Source organism: Phodopus roborovskii, unplaced genomic scaffold, assembly GCF_943737965.1.
Source record: "Phodopus roborovskii unplaced genomic scaffold, PHOROB, whole genome shotgun sequence".
Classification (NCBI taxonomy): Eukaryota; Metazoa; Chordata; class Mammalia; order Rodentia; family Cricetidae; genus Phodopus; species Phodopus roborovskii.
This window is the reverse complement of record NW_026125856.1, coordinates 377,262-404,313: the sequence shown is the minus strand read 5'-3', so window position 1 is coordinate 404,313 and position 27,052 is coordinate 377,262. Positions and strand designations below refer to the sequence as shown.

The 27,052-nt window shown below is 39.3% G+C and overlaps 1 protein-coding gene across 2 annotated transcripts; it reads left to right on the top strand.

Moving 5' to 3' along the window:
• The first annotated feature begins 284 nt into the window (after positions 1–284).
• On the top strand, positions 285–26,003 carry Cstf2 (cleavage stimulation factor subunit 2). 2 transcript variants are annotated; one of them, XM_051178821.1, is made up of 15 exons: positions 285–495; positions 1,580–1,658; positions 2,009–2,178; positions 2,714–2,850; positions 3,378–3,497; positions 3,587–3,724; positions 6,363–6,483; positions 9,840–9,902; positions 12,485–12,544; positions 13,197–13,338; positions 15,587–15,771; positions 15,953–16,245; positions 22,701–22,811; positions 23,616–23,741; positions 25,777–26,003. In XM_051178821.1, the coding sequence occupies exons 1-14, from the start codon at positions 438–440 to the stop codon at positions 23,736–23,738; spliced, it is 1,800 nt and encodes a 599-aa protein (XP_051034778.1). In that variant the 5' UTR covers positions 285–437; the 3' UTR covers positions 23,739–23,741; positions 25,777–26,003. The 2 variants fall into 2 exon arrangements, with proteins under 2 accessions (XP_051034778.1, XP_051034779.1); XM_051178822.1 differs by lacking the exon at positions 12,485–12,544 and having other exon boundaries at positions 286–495.
• Positions 26,004–27,052: the final 1,049 nt, after the last annotated feature.

The window sequence follows — 27,052 nt, the reverse complement described above, 5'->3', positions numbered from 1 at the left end:
GGATGTATGCTACTGGGGACGGCCCCCGCATTTCTAGTAGGACAGAACTGAGATGACAGTGCCAGAGCTGTTAGCGAATGACTTCCCTGTTGCCAGGGTAAAGCGGCTGCAGCCATCTGTACTGCGGCTTAGGTGGGCGTCAGCGAAAATGACGGAGGAGCACTGCAAACGCCAAAGCCTTCAAATTTTCATAGCTCCTCCCCGCCGTGCGCAGCCAACGCCCCTTTTCTCGGGCTGAAGCCCTTCCCGCAGACTGTTGCCCCTCCCCCGGACAAAACCCTAGGCGGGAACCCACAACGTGACGCGGGCAGCGAGATCCGTGGCGGCTCTGTCCAGGTGCTTCCTTCTCCCACCGGACGGAGGCGCGCTCGGCCCTGGCCTCATTCTCCCACGGAAGTGTGTTTAGGCGCACCGGAAGCCACCTCAGGGGGTGAACCATGGCGGGTTTGCCTGTTAGAGACCCTGCGGTGGATCGTTCTCTGCGTTCTGTATTCGGTGAGAGGATTTCGGTGGCGCCTCCAGTCAGGGAGGGACGTCCCATGCGGTCCCCAGCTGGAGCGGGTGTCGGGGCGGGCGTGCGGTTTTGCTGCTGTGCTCTGACGCGGCAGCCTGGTGTACTCGTGGGCAATCAGACTCCCCCCCCCCCCGCACACTTGGGCTCCAAGGTATTGGAGATTTTCCGCAGTGTGGTTCAGGGAGCTAGACTCCAGCGTTTGTCTTCTCTGCGCTTTCCCCTTCGTGATTCTCAGTTATTTTTTTTAGGAGAAAAGGTGCGTGGAAACAGAGCGTCCCTGTTCCGTGCTGCTTCCCCTAGCCCAAAATACAGATTTAATCCTGAAACCATCGACCCTATGTCCATTTACCGCCCTCTCATTAAACGCATAATATCGCTTGCTTTTTACCTGTAACGTTTCTTCCAACCATAGTGGTAGCGGCCACCTGACATCTTGAGGTGGGTTGCGAATGAATGAAAGAATGAATGAATGATTAAAGCTCAGGGAGATTCTAGAGAAGCGAAACTAAGCAGTTCTTAGGAATTAAACGAGTTGCTTCTAAAATATGTGTGTTTTAAAGCTCATCTTGGGGCATTAGCATTGCTTCAAATTCAAGGCCAGCCTAGGGTACATAACAAGGCCAGCCAGAGCTGCATAAGATTCAAAACTGCAAGAAGCACTGTTTGAAAAAAACATGACAAAACATTTCAGAATAATTTTTAAACCCCCTCCACTATATTCATGGCTATTTCTCCATAAGTGCATGTATACATGGAAATAAGACATAAACCCACAGCTTTTAATTTATAGTTTTAGTAGTCACTGATTGAATATTTTCATCAAAGTAAGGGAAAACATCCTATTTGTGATATCCATATGAGAATTGTTTGAAAGACATCTTTATTTAGTCTCTGGCTCTCTTATGGGGTCTCAAAAGATACAGTGGAAGCAGGGTTTTGGAGAACACTTTGTTCAGTCTCCTTGTTAACATATTTATTGATAAACATAGAAAACCGACTGTTTGCTGGCTCACTGACTGAGCTCCATTACTGTCCCAGCGTTTATATGTATTATCTGTTCCTTAGTGGGAAACATTCCTTATGAAGCTACTGAAGAACAACTGAAGGACATCTTCTCTGAGGTTGGGCCTGTTGTTAGTTTCAGGTGAGATTCTTTAAAAAAAATCACCACAGATTTTGAGAGAAATGTACATGCTTTATAATTCATATCCAGTCTTACCTGGGAGATTTCTTTCATTAAAAAAATGTTTCAAAAACATAAAAGCAGAATTAGAATATTGGGGGGGTGGAGACAGGGTTCTTCTGTGTAACAGCCTTGGCTGTCTGGAACTCTATATCTAGGCTGCCCTTGATCTCAGAGATCTGCCTCCTGAGTGCTGGGATTAAAGGCGTGTGCCATCAACTCCTGGTCTAAATTAAAACATGCCAATGCTAGCAAAAAGCCAGTCTCTGTGTGTATAGCATTTGTTCCTAATACTTGGTTTTGCTCTTCAGATTGGTATATGATAGGGAGACAGGAAAACCAAAGGGCTATGGCTTCTGTGAATACCAAGACCAAGAAACAGCGCTTAGTGCCATGCGGAACTTGAATGGGCGTGAGTTCAGTGGGCGAGCACTTCGAGTGGATAACGCTGCCAGTGAAAAGAACAAAGAAGAACTGAAAAGTGAGTATAAATGCCAGCCATATGTATTACAAGTTAGTGAAGATGAAGCAATGCAAGTTGTTCATTTATGATGATGCTTTTGAAGATACTGAGGTGGTTAGCTGAACAAAAAGCTTCTTAGAACCCTGGGTGCCTGAGTGAAGGATGTGTACATTTAAGCAACTTGGCTTTAGAAATCTTTCTGTTCTTTAGGAGTTGGTCTCCAGTTTAAGGGAAATTCAGTTTCATCAAGCCTAAAGGCATTTCTACAAATCCTGTTGAAATTAGCATCTTTTTCTGTTTAAATGCTTTTCTTCTGAAGTGATTTGTCAAAGACCTCAATACCAGCATTATCACTTTCCCAGCTGTCCTCCAAGAACAGAAGATACATTGTCACTTTCCTTCTCAGAAAGGAGATTTTTGGGTGGCTTAATTTCCAGCTCCAGAGTCTGAAGTTACTGGTTGTTGCTCACAGACACCCTGAAAAATAGACATTTGAAATGACTTAGGTTGTTATTTTGCCTTCCTGACTTTCTTGTGCTTTCTTCCTAATCAGGCCTTGGAACTGGTGCACCCGTCATTGAGTCACCTTATGGAGAGACCATCAGTCCTGAGGATGCCCCTGAATCTATTAGCAAAGCAGTTGCCAGTCTTCCACCAGAACAGATGTTTGAGCTGATGAAGCAAATGAAGGTGGGAGAAGGCATTAGATTATAAAGAAAACAATTTACATCAGATTTTCAAGGCGTTAATGGACTTAATTCCCGGAGCTTAAGTAGTTGAGTCTATAGGCACTGTATCGTCCACATTTTGTACACAGAGCTATTTTTATACACAAACAGACCTGCCCAAATAGTCCAGCTGTGTTTCTGTGCCCCCTGTAGATGTTACATTATAGTTTTGCCCATAAGTTATAATATTACCATATTCTAAATGCCTTTTCTTGCCTGCCAGGGCAACAATTTTTTGTTTAAAATCAGTGCTAAATCACTAGGCATAGTGTTTTGTGCCTTTATTCCCACAACTTGGGATGCTGAAACAGAAGGGTCACAGTGAGTTCAAAACCAGAATGGAATACATGAGGTTTTGTCATGTCTCAAAAAGAAAAGCAGAAGTAACTCAGACATTGTCTTGAATATTACATTTATGAGATAAAATGGCTCAAATCATTATCAGATTCTTTGTATTGAATCTGAAGGTGAATTTTCTTATCTTCTCAGCTCTGTGTCCAGAATAGTCCCCAGGAAGCACGAAACATGTTGCTTCAGAATCCACAACTGGCTTATGCTTTGCTACAAGCACAGGTAGTGATGAGAATTGTGGATCCTGAGATTGCCCTGGTGAGTGCTTCTGGTTCTTGTATGGGATAAGAACTGCCTGATTGGCTTGTTAAACGGACAGCTCATAGATGTATCTTTTCACTTTTTAGAAAATTCTCCATCGCCAGACAAATATCCCAACGCTGATTTCAGGCAACCCTCAGCCAGTCCATGTTCCTGGGCCTGGCTCAGGACCCAATGTCACAATGAACCAACAGAATCCTCAGGCCCCTCAGGCTCAATCTTTGGTAGGGTTTTATTCCACAACTATTTTTTTATCTGTCTTAAAATGTTATTTTCTTTCCAGGAGAATATTGAGAGAAGAAACAGCAAGAATCAGAGATGGTAATTAAAATTTTTAGGCATAAAAGCAATTTCAGATTGCACAGCACTTGCCCCACCCTAAAGAATGTAGATTCCATTCCAAGTTAATAAAACAGAGATCCTTCCTGTGACCTCTTTTCTAGTAAGCTAATTTTTTGTGGGTGTGTATAACTGCCACTGTGGTTATTACTTTAATATCTTATGTGTTATCTCACTTAATCCACATAGTAGCAAAATGAGACAAGCATTCTTACTGTCTCCATTCTCAGCAGTAACAAAGGGAAAAGCACATGTTGAAAAGCATGATTGTAACTCTACAGACATAAAAATTTAATACATCCAAAGGTTGACATTTTTTTGTAAAAAAAAAAAAAAAAAGTAAGAAAAGACTAAATGGGAAAAGAATTTGCCACACATATGATGTACAAGAGGCTAATTCTAAATAAAGAGTATTTGGTCATGCTCAAAGGTGTCTATTGCCATATGATAATAGCAAATATTAAAAACATGTAAAATGTTCATTAACGAAAAGTGGAGAAAATTTGGTATATCTATCCAATGGAAAACATTTAAGTAAACTACATGTATGAATAGAAATGACTTTTAGAAACCTAATGCATTAAGATAGGCAAGAATATGTAGTATCACCACATATAACTCAAAAATATAACAGCATACAGAAAGTAAAATTAAGTGGAAGGAGAGAATGTATTCCTACAGATTGTCTTCAAGTATGCCATAATATATACACCTGCAGACTAGATAGACAGATGGTATACACATGCACACTGGATGGATGGATGGATGGATGGATGGATGGATGGATGGATGGATAACAAGATGGTTCAATAAGTGATGTTGCTTATTGCCACACCTGACAACCTGAGTTCAACCCCCAGGAGCCATACAGTGGAAAAAAAGAACTTGAACAAGTTGTCTTCTTATCTCTGACCTCCACATGCATGTTGGGGTTTACATGTGAACATAAGTAATTTGAGGGGAATATATATATATATATATATATATATATATATATATATATATATATATATATTAGACAGGGTCTGACTATATGACTCTAGGGCAGTCCTTACACCACTATTCCTGGCTTGAAAAAATTTATCTGTTTAACAGTTTAGCGAATTTGGTGATACACACCATTAGTCCTAGCACTTGAGAGGCAGAGGCAGGTAGCTGGATTTCTGAGTTTGAGGCCAACTTGGTCTACATAGAGTTCCAGGATGGCCAAGATTATATAGAAAGAACCTGTCTCAAAACAACAACAGATGAGAGAAGAATTTAGTCAATGAATTATCATGTACCAGCCCCTGTCCTAAATAAGTATTTTGCAGAAATGGAAAATTAAAACTGAAAATGTAACCAAAAGAGTTATGGGTGGAAAATTAGGATCTGAACCTAGTATAATCTCATAACCTGTTTTAACCACCTCCCTGTACACTTTCCTCTTTTCTGCTTTAGTTCTGATTATAGTGAACATGTGTATGATATTTTTAAAAAGCATTCATACAACTTTTACTGCAGTGTATTGCTGTAGTTGTTCTATTTTCAGTTATTATTGTAAACCTCTAAATAGAACCTTGGAGGAAAATAGTGATATATACAGACAAGTTAAAAAATACCTAAGGCTTTGAATATCCACTGGAGATTTTGAAATGTGTCTGAAGAAAACAGGGTGCTAGTATGTTTCACTCTCCTCTACTATCCAATGATGACTTCAGAGATGAACGAACATGTGAACCAATCATGATTCATTGAGATCCATGTCATTTTGGACCTTATCCAACAGATAAACCACTGCTGTCAGTGTAAGAAGCAGCAGTTGCGAGCAGCATCTCTACTTTGAACCTCATTCCTCACTTCTTTATTAATAAGCTGTTATACTGTACACAGACTGCAGAGACATGCAGAAAGAGTGGGATACTACTGAACTCAGACTCTAAACTTTCTTTTTGGTGCCCATGTATTTGATTTTTTTAAAAAGTCTTTTTATTCTTTGTAGTACTTTGCATTCCAAAGATGTGCATAGTTCTCATGAAAAGATTGCATCTCCTTTCTCTCTGGCAATTGAATGTGTCATTTAAAAAAATCTACAAATTTACACATACAGCCAAGAAAGTTACATCAAAGGGCAGAAATTATTAAAGTTTGAAAAAAAATGTAGAGTGCCAGCAGGATTTTTTTTTTTTTTTGACGTCTCAGTCCCTTTTTTGTCTTGAGTATAATGCATTCTTTTATTCTTATTGTTAGGCACCAATCAATGAAGTCAAGAATGAGTTACAGTGAAGTCAAGAATGAGTTATTACACTGCATATGTTCCATCTTAACTGCTTTCACGTAACCAGGTTCAAGTTATGTACTGCAGTTTGCTTCTGTGTAATTCAGAGTATGTGATAAACCTAATGTTATAGAAGACATAAAAAAAAAGGATATTTAGCAGATTATTGGAGCTACCAATTTCAAGAGAAACTTAAGGCTATAGGCTAATTGCTTGAGTCTGCAGAGACTTGTTTTTCTTGCTCACGCTTTTTTTCTCTTGGTCAGGGTGGAATGCATGTCAATGGTGCACCTCTGATGCAAGCTTCTATGCCAGGTGGAGTTCCGGCCCCAGTGCAAATGACAGCAGCTGTAGCAGGACCTGGCCCTGGTTCCTTAGCACCTGCAGGTAACTTTCAGTTAGTCTTTACCATTTTGTTACTTTGCTGAGGTTTTATAGTAGCAACTGCTGAAGTTCAGCCAATTATTTAATAATAGGATCGTGGTATACAATATATGTGTAGCTATAACATGTATTGTAGGCTGAGGAAACTAGATGATTTCTTCTTTGTTTTTTAATGGTTTAAAAGAAAAGGCCTTGCTGTGTAGCTGGGGTTGGCCTCAAACTTGTAATCCCCTTACTTCAGATGCTCAAGTGCTGGAATTAGAGGCATGTGCCACCAATCTTGGCTAAATGAGCTCTTAAGTGAGACAGGTAAGCTGGTCACAGGCTTGGATGTCACAACAGCATCAGATTCCTAGAGATTTCTAATATCTGTTCTCCATTTCTGTACTTACATTGTCATGAAATGCTTACATAGGCTATTGATCAGTACTTCTCTAGACATGGTGAGTAATAGGTAACTAATAGGAATGATGAGCTCCACTTAATTTTTAGAGATAGCGTTACATCTCTTGGCTATAGTATATACTCCCCTACTCCAAATGACCATATAACCCTTAAGAAAGACCACATACTTAGCTATAAGTTAAATTTAGCAAGTTTGAGGCAATAGAGATTTTTACAGATAACATTATTTGATTTTAAACCAATAAAATTAGAAATAATTAAAAGTAGAATGAGAAGAAATCTTGACTTGGAAAATTGAGTAACATACTATAGCTATTTAAAGAGTAAATAAAAATTACAAATAGCGTAAATTAAAACAAAAGTAATATATATTTATATTCCATAGTTTTGAGAAATAGTAAAGGTAATGCCTTTGTTACGAAAAAATAAATTTCAAGCCTGGCGTTGGTAGTACACACCTTTAATCTCAGCACTGGGGAGGCAGAGGCAGGCATGCCTCTGAGTTCTGAGGCCAGCCTGGTCTACAGAGCTAGTTCCAGGACAGGTTGCAAAGCAATACAGAGAAACCCTGTCTCGAAAACCAATACTTAAGTAAGTAAGTAAGTAAATAAATAAATAAATAAATAAATAGTTATATGCTTGTACTAATGAATTAGAAAAATAATAAACCACAAGACACTAAGAAGAGAAAATTAATGAAGATGGGGGCATAGAGAGCACCATGTACAAAGTCCCATCATCAGTCCCCAGCACCAGGCACAAAAAAGTCCTTATCAATCAAAACACCCACCCCAGAAGAACAACAGCAACAACAACAAAAAACTCACAATATCCATAAAAATTAAAATAATTAACTTTCAAGGTATTTTTGAGTTTATAGTATTTATATTTATGAATTTATTAAAACTTCTTGGGAATTTTTGAGCTGTCCTTTAGAGTTCTTTGAAAATTGGTAAGAGGAAAATCAGCCTATGGGAAAGTGCAGGAAGAAACTATTTAAGAGCTTTATAAAAGAGCCAGATGGCCAACAAAAACAGCCTCCTTTATAGTTTGGGAATTAAGTAAAATCAAATGTCCAACTTTCAAAGAAGAGGACAGACAATATATGTAAGGAAATTTGTACTCAAACATCATTGGTAGAAATTAGAAGGCTTTCACCCTTTCAAGTAGTACAACATGAGAGATACCTACATTCTAACCACCAGTTCCACCACTGGGGAATTAGCCTGTTCAAATAAAAGGTACTATGTGATGTTTTTTATGTAGGGAATTATGATCATAATTCCTTCTGCTGTCTTTTCCTTGGATCCTAAACCTTTGTATTGTGTTGGTAATTGGTCTGGATTCAATGGCATGGAACATTATGGCTGGAAGGAAGCTTTGAATTCATTTAAACTATTAGTTCCAGACTTTAATGTATGTTAGAATCACCTGAAGGGCCTTTAACATGCAGATTGATGGTTTCTGTTACCAAATTATAATAAATCTGAGAATCTGCAGGTTTTTTTTTTTTTTTTTTTTGCATTTTTCTTGTTGACGCTGATATGACTTATCTGGCTGTGGACAGCCTTCTGAGGACTACTATTTGGAACAACCTGTTTGTTTTACAAATAAGAAAGCAGAGAATGTAGTACTTTTATTGAGTCACTCACTTGTTCAGAGTCACAGTTCCTTAGTAGCAAGAGCTGGACTAGCCCCCAGTTCTCTGGGTACTTAATCCATAACTTTTTTTAGTGCTTAGCGTGTCCAATGAAATAGGGATAAAATAATGTATACATTCTAATTTAAGGAAATATCAATAAACTGCAAACAAATCAGCTTGCCTTTTGTGTCCCTACTCAACAGCATATCTTGCTCCTTTGAGGAAAAGAGAATTATTGCCTTGTGAAAGGGACCAAACAAGGATGTGTGGTGTGTGGTTATTCTTTCTATAGTAGTCATCACACCCCATCTGGTTAGTGTAGACCATAGGTTCTCAACCCTGCTAAATCCACTATCCCCTTTTTGTAGCATATTTTTCAGTGGCTTTACTGTCCTGAAATGTACAGTACAGATGATACAACCTTTGTAACATGACTTCAAAAAATTAACATAATACCCTAATTATAATACAAACAAAAAGTAAAAGAAAATTAATTTGTAATTTAAAAATTAATATGTTAATATCCAAGTAGAGTTAGGAAACAAAATGTAATAGGTGTTTACATCTATCCCATGAATGTAAAAATTAAAATGTAGTCAGTTATAATGATGTTTGATTTTGTAATTCAAATATCACAGGACTATTGATATAGTTATCTTAAATAGTGAAAAATCATACTGAAATTCTTAAAACAAATTGCAGTCTCTGTAATTTACTCAGCAATTGCATTCCTAGAAAAGTCAGTGTATGTATACTAAAACAGCACATATAACTTTTGTGTTTACAAATACAATAGCCTCAGATTCTAGGTTGAGATGGCAAGGACAGCTTTTCTTTTGTATGAATGTTCAGTGAGTCATTTGAGAGCTTTTTCAAACATAAGGTCAGTCTTGATTTTTGTGGAACTGTCTCAAACTTTGTAGGTCACCTGGTATCCCTAGTACCATCTCATTCAGGATGAATTGTGCTCCCCAAAAGCCTTGTCATAACTAAACAATATACCCAGACATTATAAAATACCCTAGGAGTGATACTGCCTCTCATGAAAGGACGCTTGTGAATAAGAGGCATTTTTTTTTTATTAAAGGACATTCTACCATAATTTTGGTAATTGACATGAAATATTCCTTCTGAACTCACTTGTCACTAAAGTGTGACATACTTCATCTTCTTTTTCACTGCATTGTTGAATGGTAGTTATCACCTTCCATCCTAAGTTGTGGGGGAAAATGATGACATTTGTAAACTCCACCACTGTTGTTTTTTTTAATGTAGGCCCAATTTATGTTTTTCCCTGCCCTTTATTTTCTAGGAGTCATGCAAGCCCAAGTTGGAATGCAAGGAGGTGGACCAGTGCCTATGGAACGAGGACAAGGTAAATATTAAATATCTGTTGAAAGTATAGTGAACATGGAAATGTTCCATATATGCACTGTCTAATGTGTCAGCCACTAACCACCAGTGGCACTTTAAAGTTTATTCAAATTAAGTTCAAATAAGCAATACCTAACATTCTTATTTCCTGGGCACAATAAAATTGCATTCCAAGTGCTCAGTAGCCATATGTGCTAATGAAGACTACACTGGGCATTGCAGATGGAGAATGTTTCTATGGTCACCAAAACTTGCATTGGTCCAGACTTGGATATTCAGAGTCTAGGTCTACAAGAATCGGTGATGTGGCAAATGCATCATTTGTTTTCTGATTGTCTAACAACTCCACTAGTGTGTTCTCAATTTGTGAATAGCTGTTGACCTTGTAAGAAGTTTTAATAGTGAGAATATAGTACAAGACCAGGTCTGTAGATGTTACGATATAAACCCTGTAGCAAACTGGGAGCAAAGCAGAAGTCTATAAAGCATAGTTGTAAAGTGTTGCCTGTACTGTGGCAAAAGCACTGTATAAGAGCAGCTGTCCTTCCAGAATCTTTCTGTACTTTCCTCATAATATTGGAGTCTAAAGGAAAAAGAAAGTACATCAGTTCAGTTAAAAACAAGAGACAATAGAAAAAAAGGAAACTGAATGAATACTGTAAATACTCTATAACTTCTGTTTCCATAGACAGTCTTGTGAGTTAGGTGGTAGTGCCTCAGTTTTACAGGCAAAGAAATGGAAGCACAGAAGTTTGAAGTTTTTTATTGGGATGCGGTAAGTGTGTACTCACATCTGAGTATTGTGGCCTGAACCTGGTGCTCTTCTCTTTTGACTAAAAGATTAAAATTTCTGAATCCAAAATCTGCCCTTGCTGGATGGATCCCAGTACTCAAGAGGCAGAGACAGGCAGAGACAGGCAGATCTTTGTGAGTTCGAGGCCTGCCTAGTCTACAAAATGAGTGCCAGGACAGCCAGGGCTATACAAAGAAACCCTGTCTTGAAAAAACAAAAGTAATAATAACAAAATCTGCCCTCTTCCCATCATTCTATACTGCCAGTGTTAATTTCAGAATTAATTTTCAAGATAGTGTACTTACTCAATAGGTTCCTATGTTGGGAATAGATTGCTTTGGACAGGAACAGAGGGACTTGATATTTTTCTTCTTATCTGATTCCCTATAAGAGAAATCTACTTGAGAAGCAAAATATTTTAAGATACAGACCCATGGTGCATACACAGGGATTGGTGACTGAAATGATGAATCTAAACTTGTCTCATCAGATGAATGGCAACAAGACAAACTTCTGGCCAAATAGCTCATCTTCCCTCTAAAATGTCCCATGCTTTTGTACTGCTATATATGCTCATCTAATTACTGTCACTACATGGTGTATCTACCCCAAAATATCTTTGCAGTAGTGAGAAGGGTTTAGGCTTCGTTACATCTCTCCTCCTTCCCAGGCCATCAGTTCCAATCCCTCAGCCATTTAACACTTACTTCTATGAGACATCTTTCTTCCTATTGTAGTTTAGCCCCATCTTTCAGGTAAGAATTTACAAAAGGAATTGACTCACAGTTTGAAAGTATTTTAAGGATCTGTTAATGCAAAGAATTTTTATATATAATATTCTTATTTTACAAATCGATCCCAGTTCCCTCTCCCTCCCGTGCCCCCCGACCCCCTACTCCACTGGGAGGGTGATGCCTTCCAGGAGGGAACCAATAAAATCTGCCAAGTCATTTGAAGTAGGGACTAGGCCCTCCCTCCTGCCTCTAGGTTAAGGGAGTATCCCTCCATGGGGAATGTGCTCCCAAAGTCATTTTGTGCACCAGGGATATATCATGGTTTGTGAGATGAGTTTTTAAAAATAATTTCCTTCAGTACCCAGCATATGAAACAAGAATGTTTTTATTTGTGACCAGATTTGTCTTCCTTTGCCTGGAGTCCTTCTTTGGTTTGTGCATTTATAGTGGTGACGGGAGATGTTTGAGACAGTGCTTCTCTCTTTCCCACCTCCTTTGTTTAATGCTGGTTACCGTATCGGCTCATTAATCTTTGTCATTTTTTATATAATCATAAACTTGCTATAGGAGGCTGTTTCATTCAGGTGATAGTCTCTTTCCTCACCTAAAGTTCATCAGCTGCATTTATCCATTTGATATTTTTGACAGATTTTTAGACTAAAAAAAATTAGTATTACCCCACTTATGTTATAGCCTCTCTGTAATAAATCCCATGGCATGTTCATTGGATTTTCTTTCAAGTTTTGCTTCTGGAAATACCTTTTTCTATGTTTTATTTCTTTTTGTAATGTACAGGAAGACATAAGGGAAAAATGCTGTAGTAACAGAAAGGAGAGTCCAAAATTGCTGGTTATTCTTGCCTAAGTAAACCAGCCCATAGGTTTCCCTTAAGAAAGATGCCTGCTCAAAGCAGAGCAGTTGGATAAGTGAAGGCTGGGCAAACTAATGAACTCTTGCCTTCTTACTGACATGTGTGAATCTCCAGTCTCTAAGTGTGTATGTTCAAGCTGTTTAAGTGTTTGCTGTTTCTCCTTTTGAACTTACTGCTCACCTAAGGAACCCTACAGCACTCGCCCGTGGGACCCGCCGGGCCTGCATCAATTGAGCGAGTTCAAGGTACCCATTGTATCTGCAGGTTTCCTTTTGCTTGTGGTGTCCAGGGTGGGGACATTGAGAGGAAAAGAGATGCTTGGCAATCATCCTCACATTCAGAGCCCCAAAAGGGTAGTGGTTTGGGGATTTTTTTTTATTTTTTATTTTTTTCCCTTGAGGCAACAGACCTAAGATTGACCTCTTCACATAGGACAGAGAACATGGATGATAGGGGCATCTGTCCAAGGCTCTACTCCCTCCCTACTGGTGTCAAGAGGCTTGGATGGAATAGCAGTCTGTAAGGAGACAGCAGGTTCTTACAGAGCCATGGCAGTGTTTATATGCCAAGGCCCTACCTCTCTTTTGTGACTGGTCCTTAAACTAAGATTGATTAGAAAGAAAACCAGGATCATAAGTTTCTTGAGGTCACAGTGCTAGTCCTTGGCAGGTTGCTTCCCAATTTGGTCTTTATATAATTCCATCCATACCTCTGACATGGCACAGATTCTGCCTACATCCTGCTTCTGTTCTTGAGCTGCAAGAGGATTCTGCTGTGGTGAGGTTTCACTCTAAGACACTCTAAGGTGTCTGAATTATGCTGTCAGTGGTATAGAGTCATTTCTTGTTTCCTTGTATGTCTTTCACAGCAGTAACTCCCTGTTTGTTTCCCTGTCAGTGCCGATGCAAGACCCCAGAGCAGCTATGCAGCGGGGAGCCTTGCCTGCCAATGTCCCAACTCCTCGCGGACTGTTAGGAGATGCCCCCAATGACCCTCGGGGAGGCACTTTAATGACTGTAACAGGAGAGGTAGAGCCTAGGTAAGTACTGATGTAGAAGGAAATAGCCTGAGAAGTTGGAAAGTTTCCTTACATAGAAAGCAAACTCTGAAACAGTTGGACCTGTTTGCCTACTTCAAAAGAAAAATAAGTATTTGTAGCCACTGTCCAAGATTAAGCACTTTTCCTAAAGCATAATTGTATAGTTAAGAAAGTAACTTTGAACCAACTATGATTACTGTATTTTCAGAAATTGAAAATTCTAGTAATGTATACTTAAACAAGGAAAACATGAGATAATGGTACTATTTTTTTATAATTTATTTCTTTTTTTCAAGTTTCATTTTACTTTCCAACATCAGTTCTTACTCCTACCCACCCTCCTGCCTCCTCTCCTCACAGCCCCTCCCCATTGACTACTCCTCACAGGTAAGTGCTCCCATGAGGAGTCAACAAATTATGGCACATTAAGTTGGGGGCAGAACCAAGCCTCTCTCCCATGCATTAAGGCTGAGCATGGCATCCCTCCATAGGGAATAGGCTCCAACAAGCTAGCTCATGCATGTACCAGGGATTGATAGATCCTGGTCCTTCTGCCAGGGGCCCCTCAGTTAGTCCAAGCTTCACAACTGTCTCCCACATATGGAGGGCCTAGTTTTGTCCCATGAAGTCTCCACAGTTGTTAGTCCAGAGTTCATGAGTTTCCACAAGCTTGGTTCAGCTATCTCTGTAGATCTCCCCTTCACAATCTTGACCTCCCTTGCTCATATATTCCTTTCTCCCTCCCAGAGCTTGGCCTGGTGCTTGGTTGTGGACCTCTGCATCTGGTTCCATGAATTACTGGATGAAGGCTCTATCATGACAGTTGGAGTATTCACCAGTCTGGTTACAGGGGAAATCCAGTTCAGAAACCCTCTTCACTATTGCTAGAAGTCTTAGGGAGGTCATCCTTTTGGATTCCTGAGAGTTTACCTAGCACCAGGTTTCTCCTTAACCCTGAAATGCCCCCAACATCAAGACATCTCTTTCATTGCTCTTCCACTCCATCCCTCTTCCCCTCAACCATTCTGTTCCATCATATTCTTTTTCCCCCTCCTCTCCCCTTCACTGGCTCCCACCCTCAGTTTACCCAGTAGATTTCATCTAAGTTCCCTTCCCAGGAAGATCCAAGCATCCCTCCTAGGCTCCTCCTTTTTACCTAGCTTCTCTGGAGCTATGGTTATAATCTGATCATTCTTTGCTTTACATCTAATACCCGCTTATGAGTGATTACATACCATGTGTGTCTTTCTGAGTCTTACGTTACCCCACTCTGGATGGCTTTTTCTAGTTCCATCCATTTGCCTGAAAATTTCAAGGTGTCATTTTTTTTTTACAGCTGAGTAATACTCCATTCTGTAGATGCACCACATTTTCTTTGTCCATTCTTCAGTTGGTGGGTATTTAGATGGTTTCCAGGTTATGGCTGTTACTAATAATGCTGCTATGAACATAGTTGAACAAGTGTCCTTGTGGTATGATTGATCATCTTTTGGATATATGCCCAAGTGGTATCTCTGGGCCTCAAGGTAGATTGATTCCCAATTTTCTGAGAAACTTCCATATTGATTTCCAAAGTGGCTGTACAAGTTCACAGTCGCACCAGTAATGGAGGAGTGTTCCCCTGATTGATAATGGTATTATAAATGACAATAGTTTTTGATGTTGGTGCAGATCATACCTCTGGCTTTTCTCTAAATACATAATTTAAAGCACCTTATTAAATCTGCCTTAGGCATGGGGTATAACACCAGTGGTAGAACACTTGACTAATATTACCAAGGCCCTAGGTTCAATCCTCAGCCCCACAAGGAGAGACACATAAAGCCATATAACCTTATAAATGAATATTAGTAGTCCTATTTTACAGGTAAAGAAATAAGGCATATAGAAGTTAAGTTAGTGACTCAGATCACATAGCTAATAAATGGTAAGAAAGACCTATATTTCAACCATTCCATCTGAATCCAGAACCTGCATTGCTAAACATTATACTATACAGTCATTGTACATATGATAAGTATCCATTAATTCTTCCCTAATTTTGAATGCCCTAGCCAAGTAAGAAATTTTAGAAGTGACACATTTACATTGTGTAGCTTTCCTTTGGTCCATGTGATGTTACCGTCTTATTACCATTTATTCACTATTGTTTTTACCAGTTTTCTGATGGATGTTTTCATATTAATCGGGTTGCTACTTTGATGTTGGTATATTATGCTTTAAAATGTCTACTTTTCTCCATTTCTAGAGCTTACTTGGGGCCACCACCACCACCTCATCAGGGCCCACCCATGCACCATGTTCCTGGCCATGAAGGCCGTGGACCACCCCCACATGACATGAGGGGAGGTCCATTAGCTGAGCCAAGACCTTTAATGGCAGAGCCAAGAGGACCCATGCTAGATCAGAGGGGTCCACCCATGGATGCTAGAGGTAAGGGGAAACTGCATCACAACTCCCATTAATAGCCATGAGTTGATGAAGAACTTGGCTTTCTTTAGTTCTAATACGGGACAGAAGTCTAGGCAAGAGATTTTATGATTTACTTACAGATGTAATAAACTAGGTAAGGAGAGAAGTGACTAGCTACACAGACTTTCTTACAACTTTCTAGGTGGAAGAGATCCCCGAGGATTAGATGCACGAGGGATGGAGGCCAGAGCCATGGAGGCCAGAGGATTGGATGCCAGAGGACTGGAGGCCCGTGCCATGGAAGCTCGTGCCATGGAGGCCCGTGCCATGGAAGCTCGTGCCATGGAGGCCCGTGCCATGGAAGCTCGTGCCATGGAGGCCAGAGGCATGGATACTAGAGGCCCAGTACCTGGACCTAGAGGACCTCTGCCTAGTGGAATCCAAGGTCCCAATCCAATGAACATGGGGGCTGTTGTTCCCCAGGGATCAAGACAGGTAATACTTGTAGCATCTACATAAAAACTTAATGTAATAGGTACTTGGTTACTGTGCCTGATTTTTATTACCTTCTGACTTGAATAAATCTGCTTGTTAGAAAAGAGAGACTAGGTTCTCCTTTTACTTTCTCATATCCCTTAGGAGAAGTGTGTCCTAGCCTCTAATCCAAAAGAACAACCTTGTTCCACAATTTTAATAGCTATTTCATTCAGAAAAATTTCTGAAAATGAAAATGGACAGGTCAGATATTTGCCCTGGATATACAAAGCAACATATTGTACAAAGCCCCTCCCCACACCAAAACCCACACTTGTTCAGATCTCAGGCCTTTTGAAAGACCTCCCCCAAATGATTACAGTGCACAGTCCTGAGATTATCTCAGGGTGTAGAGACCTGTGTGGATTTATTGTAATCACAACATCTAAATGAACAGTGACGTAGGAATGACAATCTGCATATACCTCTGAAACTGCAGTCTGTCTCTTCTGTCGCCTTCACTTGGCTCACTCCAGCTGTGTGTATGGAATGCTTTGTAGTAGTCAGCTTCTCATTTATCATCTGCAGTTGATGGGGAGATGGAATGTATGTATCTTCCCAAGTTTCTATATGTTGATGCCCTCATTTTTCCATTTCTCTCTTCCCATTTTCATGTGTTTCTGCGTCTTCCAGTGTATTGGGGTTGGGAGAGAAAGAGAAGGAGAGAGATCAAAACTAGAATATAACATGCCTGGCATCCAGTTCTCTCATTTTATAGGTTTGGAAGCTGAAGGCAGAAAGTCCAGACACTTGGCCAAATTCACCTAACTACAAAGTAGCTTGCTCTTCTATTCTGCTACTCTCTCTTATTTGCATGTATATGTGTCTCTGTGTGTGGATGTTGCCTGATTCTCTTTAATCTGAGACCAACTTTTGACTTTTCTTGGTATATATAGAAGAAAAAAATGTGTTTTCTGTTTTATTTCAAGTTTTGCTTTTTAAAAATGTATGTGTGGGCTCTGATTTTTGTTGCACCCTCTATGGTCAACAGCCTCATAACACATGTTGTTTTATGCATCTTTTCAATACTTATTGAGCATCTACTAAATACCAAGCATAGTTCTAGGGCTATAGTAGTATGAACAGCAAAATCTTGCCATACTAGCAGAAGACACATATCAAGTAAGTATACACTGTGCTTATGTGATTCTGCTGACCATTCTGTGAACAAAGACATTGAAAATGATGGCTTGCTTCTTTTTCTCTGCTAGTACTTGAATTCATTCCTTTCTAATGCTAGGGTATTTTGTTGTTGCTTTGGATTTTTTAAAATTTGGTTTTGAGATGCCAAGAGTCAACCTAGAACTATGAATGCTAAATCATCTACCACCAATTCTGTAAAGCCAATGAGATCCAAGCTAGCGAAAATAAAAACTTCTATACTTTTTTACATTTTTAGGAATATATTCAATAAGTATATAAATAATACATCTTTGTTATCTATAAAAGCTTTATATTACAAACATTTCTTCCTCTTCTATATCTCTCACTTATAATAGATAGTTGCCTTTGTTAGTTTTTTTTTTTTTTTTTTTTTTTTTTTTTTTTTGAGACAAAGTCTCTTCGTGTAGCCCTGCAACTCTCTATGTATACTGGACTGGTCTTGAACTCACCAATATTTGCCTGTCTCTGTCTCAGAAGTGCAAAGGCATGTACCACAACATCTGGCTTATCTGATATTTTTCTACTTTTGTTCTTTTTATGATCTTTTTTTAACTTAATAAGGCCTTCATATATCATTTTAAATTGAATTTTAAATTTAACTCCACTCCACGCATTTAGAAACTTGTAGCTAAAAGGCTTCTTGTTACTAGGGTAGCTAAGGAATTTGCTGTACAAAGAAAGACACATTCATGAAAAGTGCTGTTGATAATTTACTCTGAGACAAAAGCATAAACTGGGACTGTCTTAGGCCAACCAAGATATGTGGCCAGTCTTACTAGAACTTATCTACCCAGTACAGGTACTCTTGGAAGCTTCAACTGGCCAGTTTGGGTACTTATTTCATACTACACTGTCTCAGATTGCTATTTTTGAGTATTAGTAAATTCCTAAGTGACTGTACCCAAAGGTGGCTCATATCCATAATAGATCATTAAGGTTGATTAGTCCCTGGACTAAGTAATATAATAGACAGAACAGTGGTATTATTTCAGCATCCTCTACGTTCCATTGTCTTAGAAAAGAGACAATAACTGATGCATGTGAGTGAGTATTCCTGGTATCTAAATTACTATTGCTGTGAAGAGACAAAATGACAATGGCAGCTCTTATAAAAGAAAGCATTTAATTGAGGGCTTGCTTACAGTTTCAGAGGTTTAGTTTCATTATCATGGTGGGAAGCATGCCAGCAAGGTCCTGGAGAAGTAGGTGAGAGCTACATCCTGATTCATAGGTAAAGGGGGAGATAGTGGACTTGGCATGGGCTTTTGAAACCTCAGTGCTCACCCCCAGTGACACACTTCCTCCAACAAGGTCACACTTCCTAATCCTTTGAAATAGTGCCACCCCCTAGTAAATAAGCTTTCAATCATATGAGCTTATAGGGCCCGTTTTTACTCACACCCCCACATTCGACTCCTTAGCTCCCATAGACTCATAGCTGTATCATAATGCAAAAATTCACCCAGACCAACAGTCCATATAGTCTATCACAGTCTTAACACTGTTCGGAAGTTCTAAATCTTGTCTTGAGACTCATGGCAATCTCTTAACTGTGAACCCCTTAAAAAAAAAGGAAATACATTGATCAGACACTCCAAGCACTAACACAGAATATACAATACCATTTCAAAAGGGACCATAGTAAGGAAATACTGGACCAAAGCAAGACTTAAAATCAGCTGGGCAAACTCCAAATTCTACATCTGATGTCAAAAACATCATAAGCTCTCCCAACTTCTTTCTGCTATGAAGACTGCAGCACACTTCTCTATTGGGCTGTATCCACACCCAATCTGCAGCTTTTCTTGGCAGATATCGCACAATTCTGGGATCTCCAACATCTTGGAATCTCCAAAGAAATCCAGGCTTTACCTTCACAGTTTCACACAATAGCCTCTCTATGCCTCCATAGAAGGACACCCTTGACACATGCCTGGCCTCAGCAGCTTTCCTTACCCTCTGAGGGAGATTCCACAACACCTTTTTTGTGTCATTGACTCTAAAACTGGAACCCTTGTGGCCAAAGCTGCCAAGTTCACCTTGATGGGGCTGGAATTAGGCCTCCTTGTTCATATACATTTGCATCAGCTTTTTGTTGTTTCCTTTACTGCTTAAAGTTTTCTTTGAATTCTTTTTCACAAGTTGAAACTTAACTGAGTGATGACTTGACATCACCAGTCCCTTTATTTCAATTAAGTATCAGGTTTTTCTTTAAACTTTTTATCTACTCGAGCACTGGACTTGGCTCCACTATACTTCCTTTTCTCCTCAAACTATACATTTTTGTTTTATTTTTCCCATTAATTTTGCTCCTTTTCACTTTATATCTGTGTAAGAGTGGCCACTGGCAACCATATGAGATAGTCAATATTTGGCAATTTTGAAATCTCTGCCAGTGCCATTAATCTAAATCTGTTCATTTAGCCTCAGACAGACAGCAAAATCATTATTTGCCAAAATGTCACAATGGTCTCTAGGTCACTTATTAATATTTTCCCCTCTGAAACTTCTTGAGCTAGGCTCCCACAGTTCACATCTCCCTCAGCATTCTCTTTCATTCTCCTACTAAGATGGCCCATTAAGCCCTACTTAAAGCATCTAACCATTTTTCTAGTCCAGAGTCGTCCATACTCCACCAGCAAGCAGCATGGTCAGGCCTGTCACAACAATTCCCCAATCCCTGATACTAACTTATGATTTAGTCACTGTTCTGTTCCTGTGAAGAGACACTACAACCAAAACAACTCTTCAAAAGCATTTAATTGAGGGCATGCTTACAGTTTGTGGGTTTAGTCCCATTATCATGATGGGAAGCATAGCATCCATGGTGCTGGAGAGGTAGATGAGAGGTACATCTTGAGCCACAGGCAGAGGGAGATACTGAGCTAGGCATGAGCTTTTGGAACCTCAAGGCTCTGTAACCCCAGTGATATACTTCTTCTACCATGCCACACCTCCTAATCCTTTCATATAGTGCCACTCCATGGTGAGTTAGCATTCAAATATATGAGCCTGTGGGGGCCATTATTATTCAAAACACCACACCAGATTAAAGAACTATTTTAAAAGTTGTTTGAACTATTTTAGTTAAAGTACAAAAAAGAGTTAAATCATTTTATTATTCAAAATCAACATGGAAATAGATCCATTATTATTTATGTTATAATGTAAAACATAGTTATAGCCTGTGGGATATCTGCCCCTTTGTTGATGGACTGTCACCTGCCTCTTCATATTCTTACTACATCATCTTTCTATTCCTGACAGGTATTTCTCTGTATTTCTTCCTTTCTTCCTTTCTTTCTTTCTTCTTTTTTTTTTTACATATTGATCCCAGTTCCCTCTCCCTCCCTTCCTCCCTCTCACTCCCCCTAAAACCCCCTCTCATCCCATCCTCCCCCCAACTCCACTGGGAGGGTGATGCCTTTCAGGAGGGATCATCAAAATCTGTCAAGTCATTTGGAGTAGGGACTAGGCCCTCCCTCATGCCTCTGGGTTAAGGGAGTATCCCTCCATGGGGGATGTGCCCCCAAAGTCCTTTCGTGCACCAGGGATACATCCTGGTTCCACTGTCAGAGGACCCTTAGACTGCCCTGGCTTTCTAACTGAGACCTATGTTCAGGGAGTCTGAGTCAGTCCAATGCTAATTTCCCAGCAATCAGTCTGGGGGTCTATTAGCTCCCCCTTGTTCAGGTCAGCTCTCTCTGTGGATTTCTGTAGCCTGGCCTTTTCCCCTTTTCTTATCACTTCTCCCTCTCTGCATCTGGATTCCAGTTCAGCTCAGTGTTTAGCTGTGGGTGTCTACATCTGTTTCCATCAGCTACTAGATGAGGGCTCTATGATGGCATATAAGTTAGTCATCAATCTCATTATCAGGGAAGGGCATTTATGGTAGCCTTTCCACTGTTGCTCAGATTGTTGGTTGGGGTCAGTCTTGTAGGTCTCTGTACATTTCTCTAGAGTCAGTTTTCTCTTCAAACCTAGAATGGCTCCCTCTTTTATGGTATCTCTCTCTCTCTCTCTCTCATCTGTTCCTCCCCTGACTCAATCTTCCTAGTCCCACATGCTTTCCTCTCCTCCCCTTCTCTTTCTCCTAGCTCTCTCTCTACTCACTGCCGCCCCCAACTCCCAATATGCTCAGAAGATCTTGTTCCTTTCCCCTATATCCTGTGTCTGTATTTCTTCTATACTTCCATGGTTGTAATCTGGGAAAGCAAGTAACAAGTTTGTTAAAAAGTTGATTACAATAAAATTATCTAAACTCTGGATAAGAGCCTGAGTAATTAGCTATAGTAGAAGCATAGAGGCATTTTCCTTGGGTTCTGGTGGTTTCCCAAAGGACTGGACTCACTAATCACTCTAAATACCAATAAATATGCTATAACTGCATCTTGTTCTAACTTGAGTAATATTTCTTGGTGTGTATTAAGCAGGAAGCAGTTACTATGTACTCTGTAGAGAGCTCTGAAAGACCCAAGGACTGGAGAGATAATTTGTGGATAAGAGCACTAGTTCTTGTATAGAACCTGGGTTTGGATCTTAGCACCCATATGGTAGATCAAGACCATCTATAACTCCAGTTCCAGAGGATCCAGCACCTCCATAGACACTATGCATTCATATGGTACAGAGATATACAGGCAGGCCAAAAGTTATATGAATAAAATAAAAACAAGCTTAAGAAATGCATACCACTGTTAGTATATTCAGAGTTTTATTTTTGTTTTAAGAAATGTCTAGACAACAAATGTTGGGATAATACCATCTTTTCCCCAGACACCTGCCTATCTCCTTTCTGCCTCTTTGACACTGACCATCTGTTTCATGGGATAGAGTCCTTTGAGAATAATTACCAATGTATACCTGCACTAGAGGTAGGCAGTGGTCTCATGAATGTTGCTTCCCAAGCAGAGCAGTATTCAGTTGTGTAAAGTCTATTGACTTTACTTGTGCTTACTCTGAGCATTAATTTCTCCAGTGCTCATTTAATTTCTCCATGCTTATTTTGCTAATTTAATGGCCCCTTTCTGTACTGTGTATTATTTGTTGATAATGACCTGTTGTATGCAAGGATGTATATGCTAGTGGATCTTTGGCTAAACACTGCCTTCTGCTTTTGCTAACAATATAAACTGATCTTAGACCATTGATTCTCTTTCCACTCTTACCTGTGTCAAGATTGGTACTGTATGTATTGAGGTTCTGTGGACATCAGGAATTTTGTATGCTCTTTCCTTTCTTTGTACCTATAGGTCCCAGTCATGCAGGGAGCAGGTATGCAAGGAGCAACCATGCAAGGTGCAAGCCAGCCTGGTGGATTTAGTCCTGGACAGAGCCAGGTCACACCCCAGGATCATGAGAAGGTAAGCAACACTGCCTGACTGCCTCCCTCTGCACAAATCTAGTCTTTTTAATCTTTTCACAGTTCCATGAAGATCCCATGTCTTCAAAGTCCCTTTAGAGGTTGTGTTTACTCTAACTTGGAACTCACTAATAACCTTGGCTGAACATTTTGGGGATCTGATCCTAAAGTTTTTATGTGAATATAATTGGCAACTTATTTTACATTTCAGACTCCTCTATAAATGTCAATTTTTTTCTGTGCAAGCCAGACTGACCTAAAACTCCAAGCTCCTTTCTTCCTCCCCTTTCTCGATATTTAAAAAAAAAAAAAAAAAAAAAAAAAAAAAGCAGATTCACCTCAAGTATATGTTTCTGTTGTGGGTTGGAGTTTGTGTCTGATGGGAAGGTTTAAACTTGTATAAAGGGAAAACTCAAAACAAGGTTAAAAACTTAGAGAGTTCCCAGGGCTCACAGATAACATCTTAGTATTCAGGAACTTTGAGTTCCTTAGGCATCTCTTACATCATCTAATCTAAAGTATTTTCATTTATTCTCATGCTTCATTGTGCCTTTTCTCATTGTTTTCTTTTTCTTTCTGGCTTATAGTTTGGTGCATGAGTTCGTGTGTGTGGTTGTGTGTGTGTGTGTGTGTGTGTGTGTGTGTGTGTGTGGCGAGAGAGAGAAAGAGAAGGGGGTCCTGCTTTTTCCCATTTTGCTTTGTATTCCATGAGAGTAGCTTTTTGAGCACAAGCTGCTGGTGCTTTTGTTTTATTTGATTTTCTGACTCATCATTGAAACTCACAACCTTCCTTTCCTCTGCACAGGCTGCTTTGATTATGCAGGTTCTTCAACTCACTGCAGACCAGATTGCCATGCTGCCTCCTGAGCAAAGACAGAGTATCCTAATCTTAAAGGAACAGATACAGAAATCCACTGGGGCACCTTGAAAGGTGAGCTGACTGAATGGTACCTGGGCAGAACTAGGTCCTTCTATATTTGAAGTACATAACTTCAACCTTTACCAACACAATGTTCTCTGAGGCCCCTAATTTTTACTAGGTTCTCTTTATCCTTCAGTAGTCAGAACCTCTGGGATTAGGGTAAGGCTGTAGAATATTTGTTCAGTTGTTGAATTATTTTCAGCTTTTTCTAATGATGAAATTAATATAGGGTCTCTTATGATCAGTTTTCCCGCCAGCCTGGTCCCACAGCCGTGTCAGCTCCAAATAACACACAGAGATGCTGTATTAGATGTGTAAACTGTTGGCCTGTTACTAGCATTTCTTGTTGGCTAACTCTGTCTTAAATATTAACCCATTTCTATTAATGTAAGTGTTTTCATGTGGTCTTGTCTTACCAGAAAGAAGGTCCAGACCTCTTACTCCTCTTGGTCCTACATTTTGACGCCTCCTCCTACATCTCCCAGAATCTTCCTTGTCTCCTAGTCCCACATATCTTGCCTTCCTATTTGCCAAGAGTGCTTTATTCATTAACTGATAAGAGAAATATATTTACAGAATGACATCTCCCATCATCTCCTCTTTTGTGTCTAAAATAAAAAGAAGGGTTTTAACTTTAACATAGTAAAATATATAACAAAACAGTTATCAAATAAGAACATTGTTAACAATATTTAGTTCTTTGACATTTAGAAAGATTTAAAGAAAATATTCTGTCATATATCCTATCTTTGTGAATCTAAAGTCTTAATGCAATTTATCTTTAATCCTAACTAAGGAAAACTATAACCATAACTATCTGTCTTCAACTCCACCAAAAACCATAGAGAAGGCGTTAATGCTCTGGAGTTTGCTAAGATTACTGGTCCTTTCATTATATACTCTTAATTATATATTATTTTCATTGTATATTGACCTCAGGACAAGAGTTTACAGGATTTTTATTTTAACCTCTTGAAGTGGTCATAGTTTTATAGGAAGTTGGGAAAATAGTGCAAAGCCTTCATAGTTCCCCTCAGTGATAGCATCTTACATTTTTGCTTTGTAGTATAAGGCCAGGCAGTTGTCCTTAGTATATTACTGTGAACTTGAGTACAAAGTGTATTCAGTTTTTATAACTCAATAATTTATACCAGATCATGTGAAGCCACAACTATAATTTTTTGTGCACAAACTCTACTGGTATTTATGCGTGTTTTGGCTGAAGTATTGGCTTTTCATCCTAAACTTACGGTTTTGGTCCTTTCTCCCATCACAGACAGTGTTAGTTATCACTATTGGAGATAAGTTGGATAAGTAGTTCTTGGACTGGAGAGAGAGCTCAGTTCTTGAAGTGCTTGCTACCTAAGCATGGGCACCCAAGTTCAAACCCCAGGACCCATGTGAAAAGTTTGGTACAGTCACACCCTGGTAATCTTAGATGGATAAGTGGAGACAAGAAGATTCTGGGGATTGCTGACTAGCCAGCCTAACCTTAATCTATGAGCTCCATGTCCCAGTGAGACACCCAGTCTCAAAATCCCAGGTGGATGGCCATCCTAAGGATTAAAGCTTGAGGTTGACCTCGATGTCTTGCTTCTGCACTCATGTACATATATACACATAAGAGAAAGAGAAAGGAAGGTAGTTTTGAAGTAGAGGATAGAGGAGGCTTGCTTGCCTATGGTATATTTGTCAGTTTCTATAGACATTGTATGTCGTCACAACATTGGAGAGTAGTATGACACTGTCATTTAGTGGGTAGAGATCAGAGATGCTCCTGAACATCCCATGTGATACACAGGAGATCTTCCTTACTCCTTATGAGAAACTTTGGCTGAAAATTTCCTAAGACTGAGAAACCCTTCTAAAAAGGACAATGAAAAGATATGACATGAGACTGACACTGGCTGTTTGATCTTCAGTACATTCTTCCTTCCCTTAGTCCATTTTTGTTTTTCATTTTTTATGGGGGTAGTTGTTTTTTCCTGGTGTTTAGAAAAGAGAATTCCACTTGTAATAGCTCTCTCCAAACTTTTTCCTACAGGTTCTCAGAAATACCTGGCAACAAATATGGAAATACAATTCCATGACATTGTTGAATTGTTGAAAACATGGTGACTTCTGCATCCTAACCTCCCCCTCCCCCCATGACTCAAATTGGTGCCAGGTGGAGGACTCACATCACCATTTCTCCAAATGAGAGCAGTTCATTCTGTTGTCTTAGTTTGTATATTTTCTGTGGTATTAAATAAACTTTGAACACATTTTTAACATATTGCAAATTGATATACATAAACCTTTTGCTTTTAAGAAGCTGAACACCGTGGTAAAAGCTTAGATATATTTTCTACCCTTAGCAGCACTCTCCTTTAATCTTATATTACCATAGCTCTAATCTTTCTTTAGCATAAATGTTTATTCTTCTTAATGATACTTGAGTATTTCTTGGAAGCAATGTTTTCAGGAGCTTTGTTTTTTGTTGAATTTGCGTTTAACAAGGTAATGAGATTTGCCCTTTGAAAACTTTCTAGAGTCACTCGAGTTTTCTGGGAGAAAAAGTAAGTGTTTTAAAATTATCAAATTGCCAGAAGGCCAACAAGCAAAGAGCATACCACAGTAATGTTTGGTTCAAGATAATTCAGTTCTCAAAATGTGGTGTTTGGTTAGTAGCAGGTCTGAACATGCATAGTTCAGAGTTAAGACAAAGATTGTTTTGGCACTGGTATGAGTGTGTGTGTCAATAACCTGAAAGACTATTGTAAAGCTCTTCTGTCTAGGTAGCCAACTTTACAAGTTTACAAAGCCACTAGTTTTCCACATGTTCAAATTTGATAAAGAAAAACAAGTGAACAAAATATATTTTATTTCATCTATCAGAAAATTGCAAGGCTTTCAGCTCTTTCCTTTAAATTCATTCCAACAACTTAAAATAAAAACCCTAAACTTTATTTTTTCAAGTTTTTTTTTTAAGAGGACCAAGTATACAGCACAGGAAGGCAGATTGTTATGGTGCCTGCTTTTTTTTTCCGAGTACCTCTTGCTTGGAAGGCAATTAGTGCCATTGGCCTGTGCTAACCTACCAGTCACCTTGCCTTTTGTTCTTCTCAAAGTGGCATTAAGGAGGAGCATGTTTTCTTTCTAGCTGGTTAAACTGAAGACATTAGAAGTATCCTTAATAACTAGTAAAGTTTACTAGAACTAATTGTAAACTTATTTATATTCTCAGAACCCTACCCTCTGTGTTAGGATTATGGGCAGGTGAATTAAAATCATTACTTAGGCATATAAAATAAAATAACATTGCTTACATGTCAAACAAA

Excerpts from the sequence above, each read along its gene's own strand:
- Cstf2 (XM_051178821.1), top strand. The coding sequence starts at position 438 with ATGGCGGGTTTGCCTGTTAGAGACCCTGCGGTGGATCGTTCTCTGCGT. Across the intron at positions 1,659-2,008 it reads GGGCCTGTTGTTAGTTTCAG|ATTGGTATATGATAGGGAGA; the intron begins GTGAGATTCTTT and ends TTTGCTCTTCAG. Across the intron at positions 3,725-6,362 it reads CCCCTCAGGCTCAATCTTTG|GGTGGAATGCATGTCAATGG; the intron begins GTAGGGTTTTAT and ends TCTCTTGGTCAG.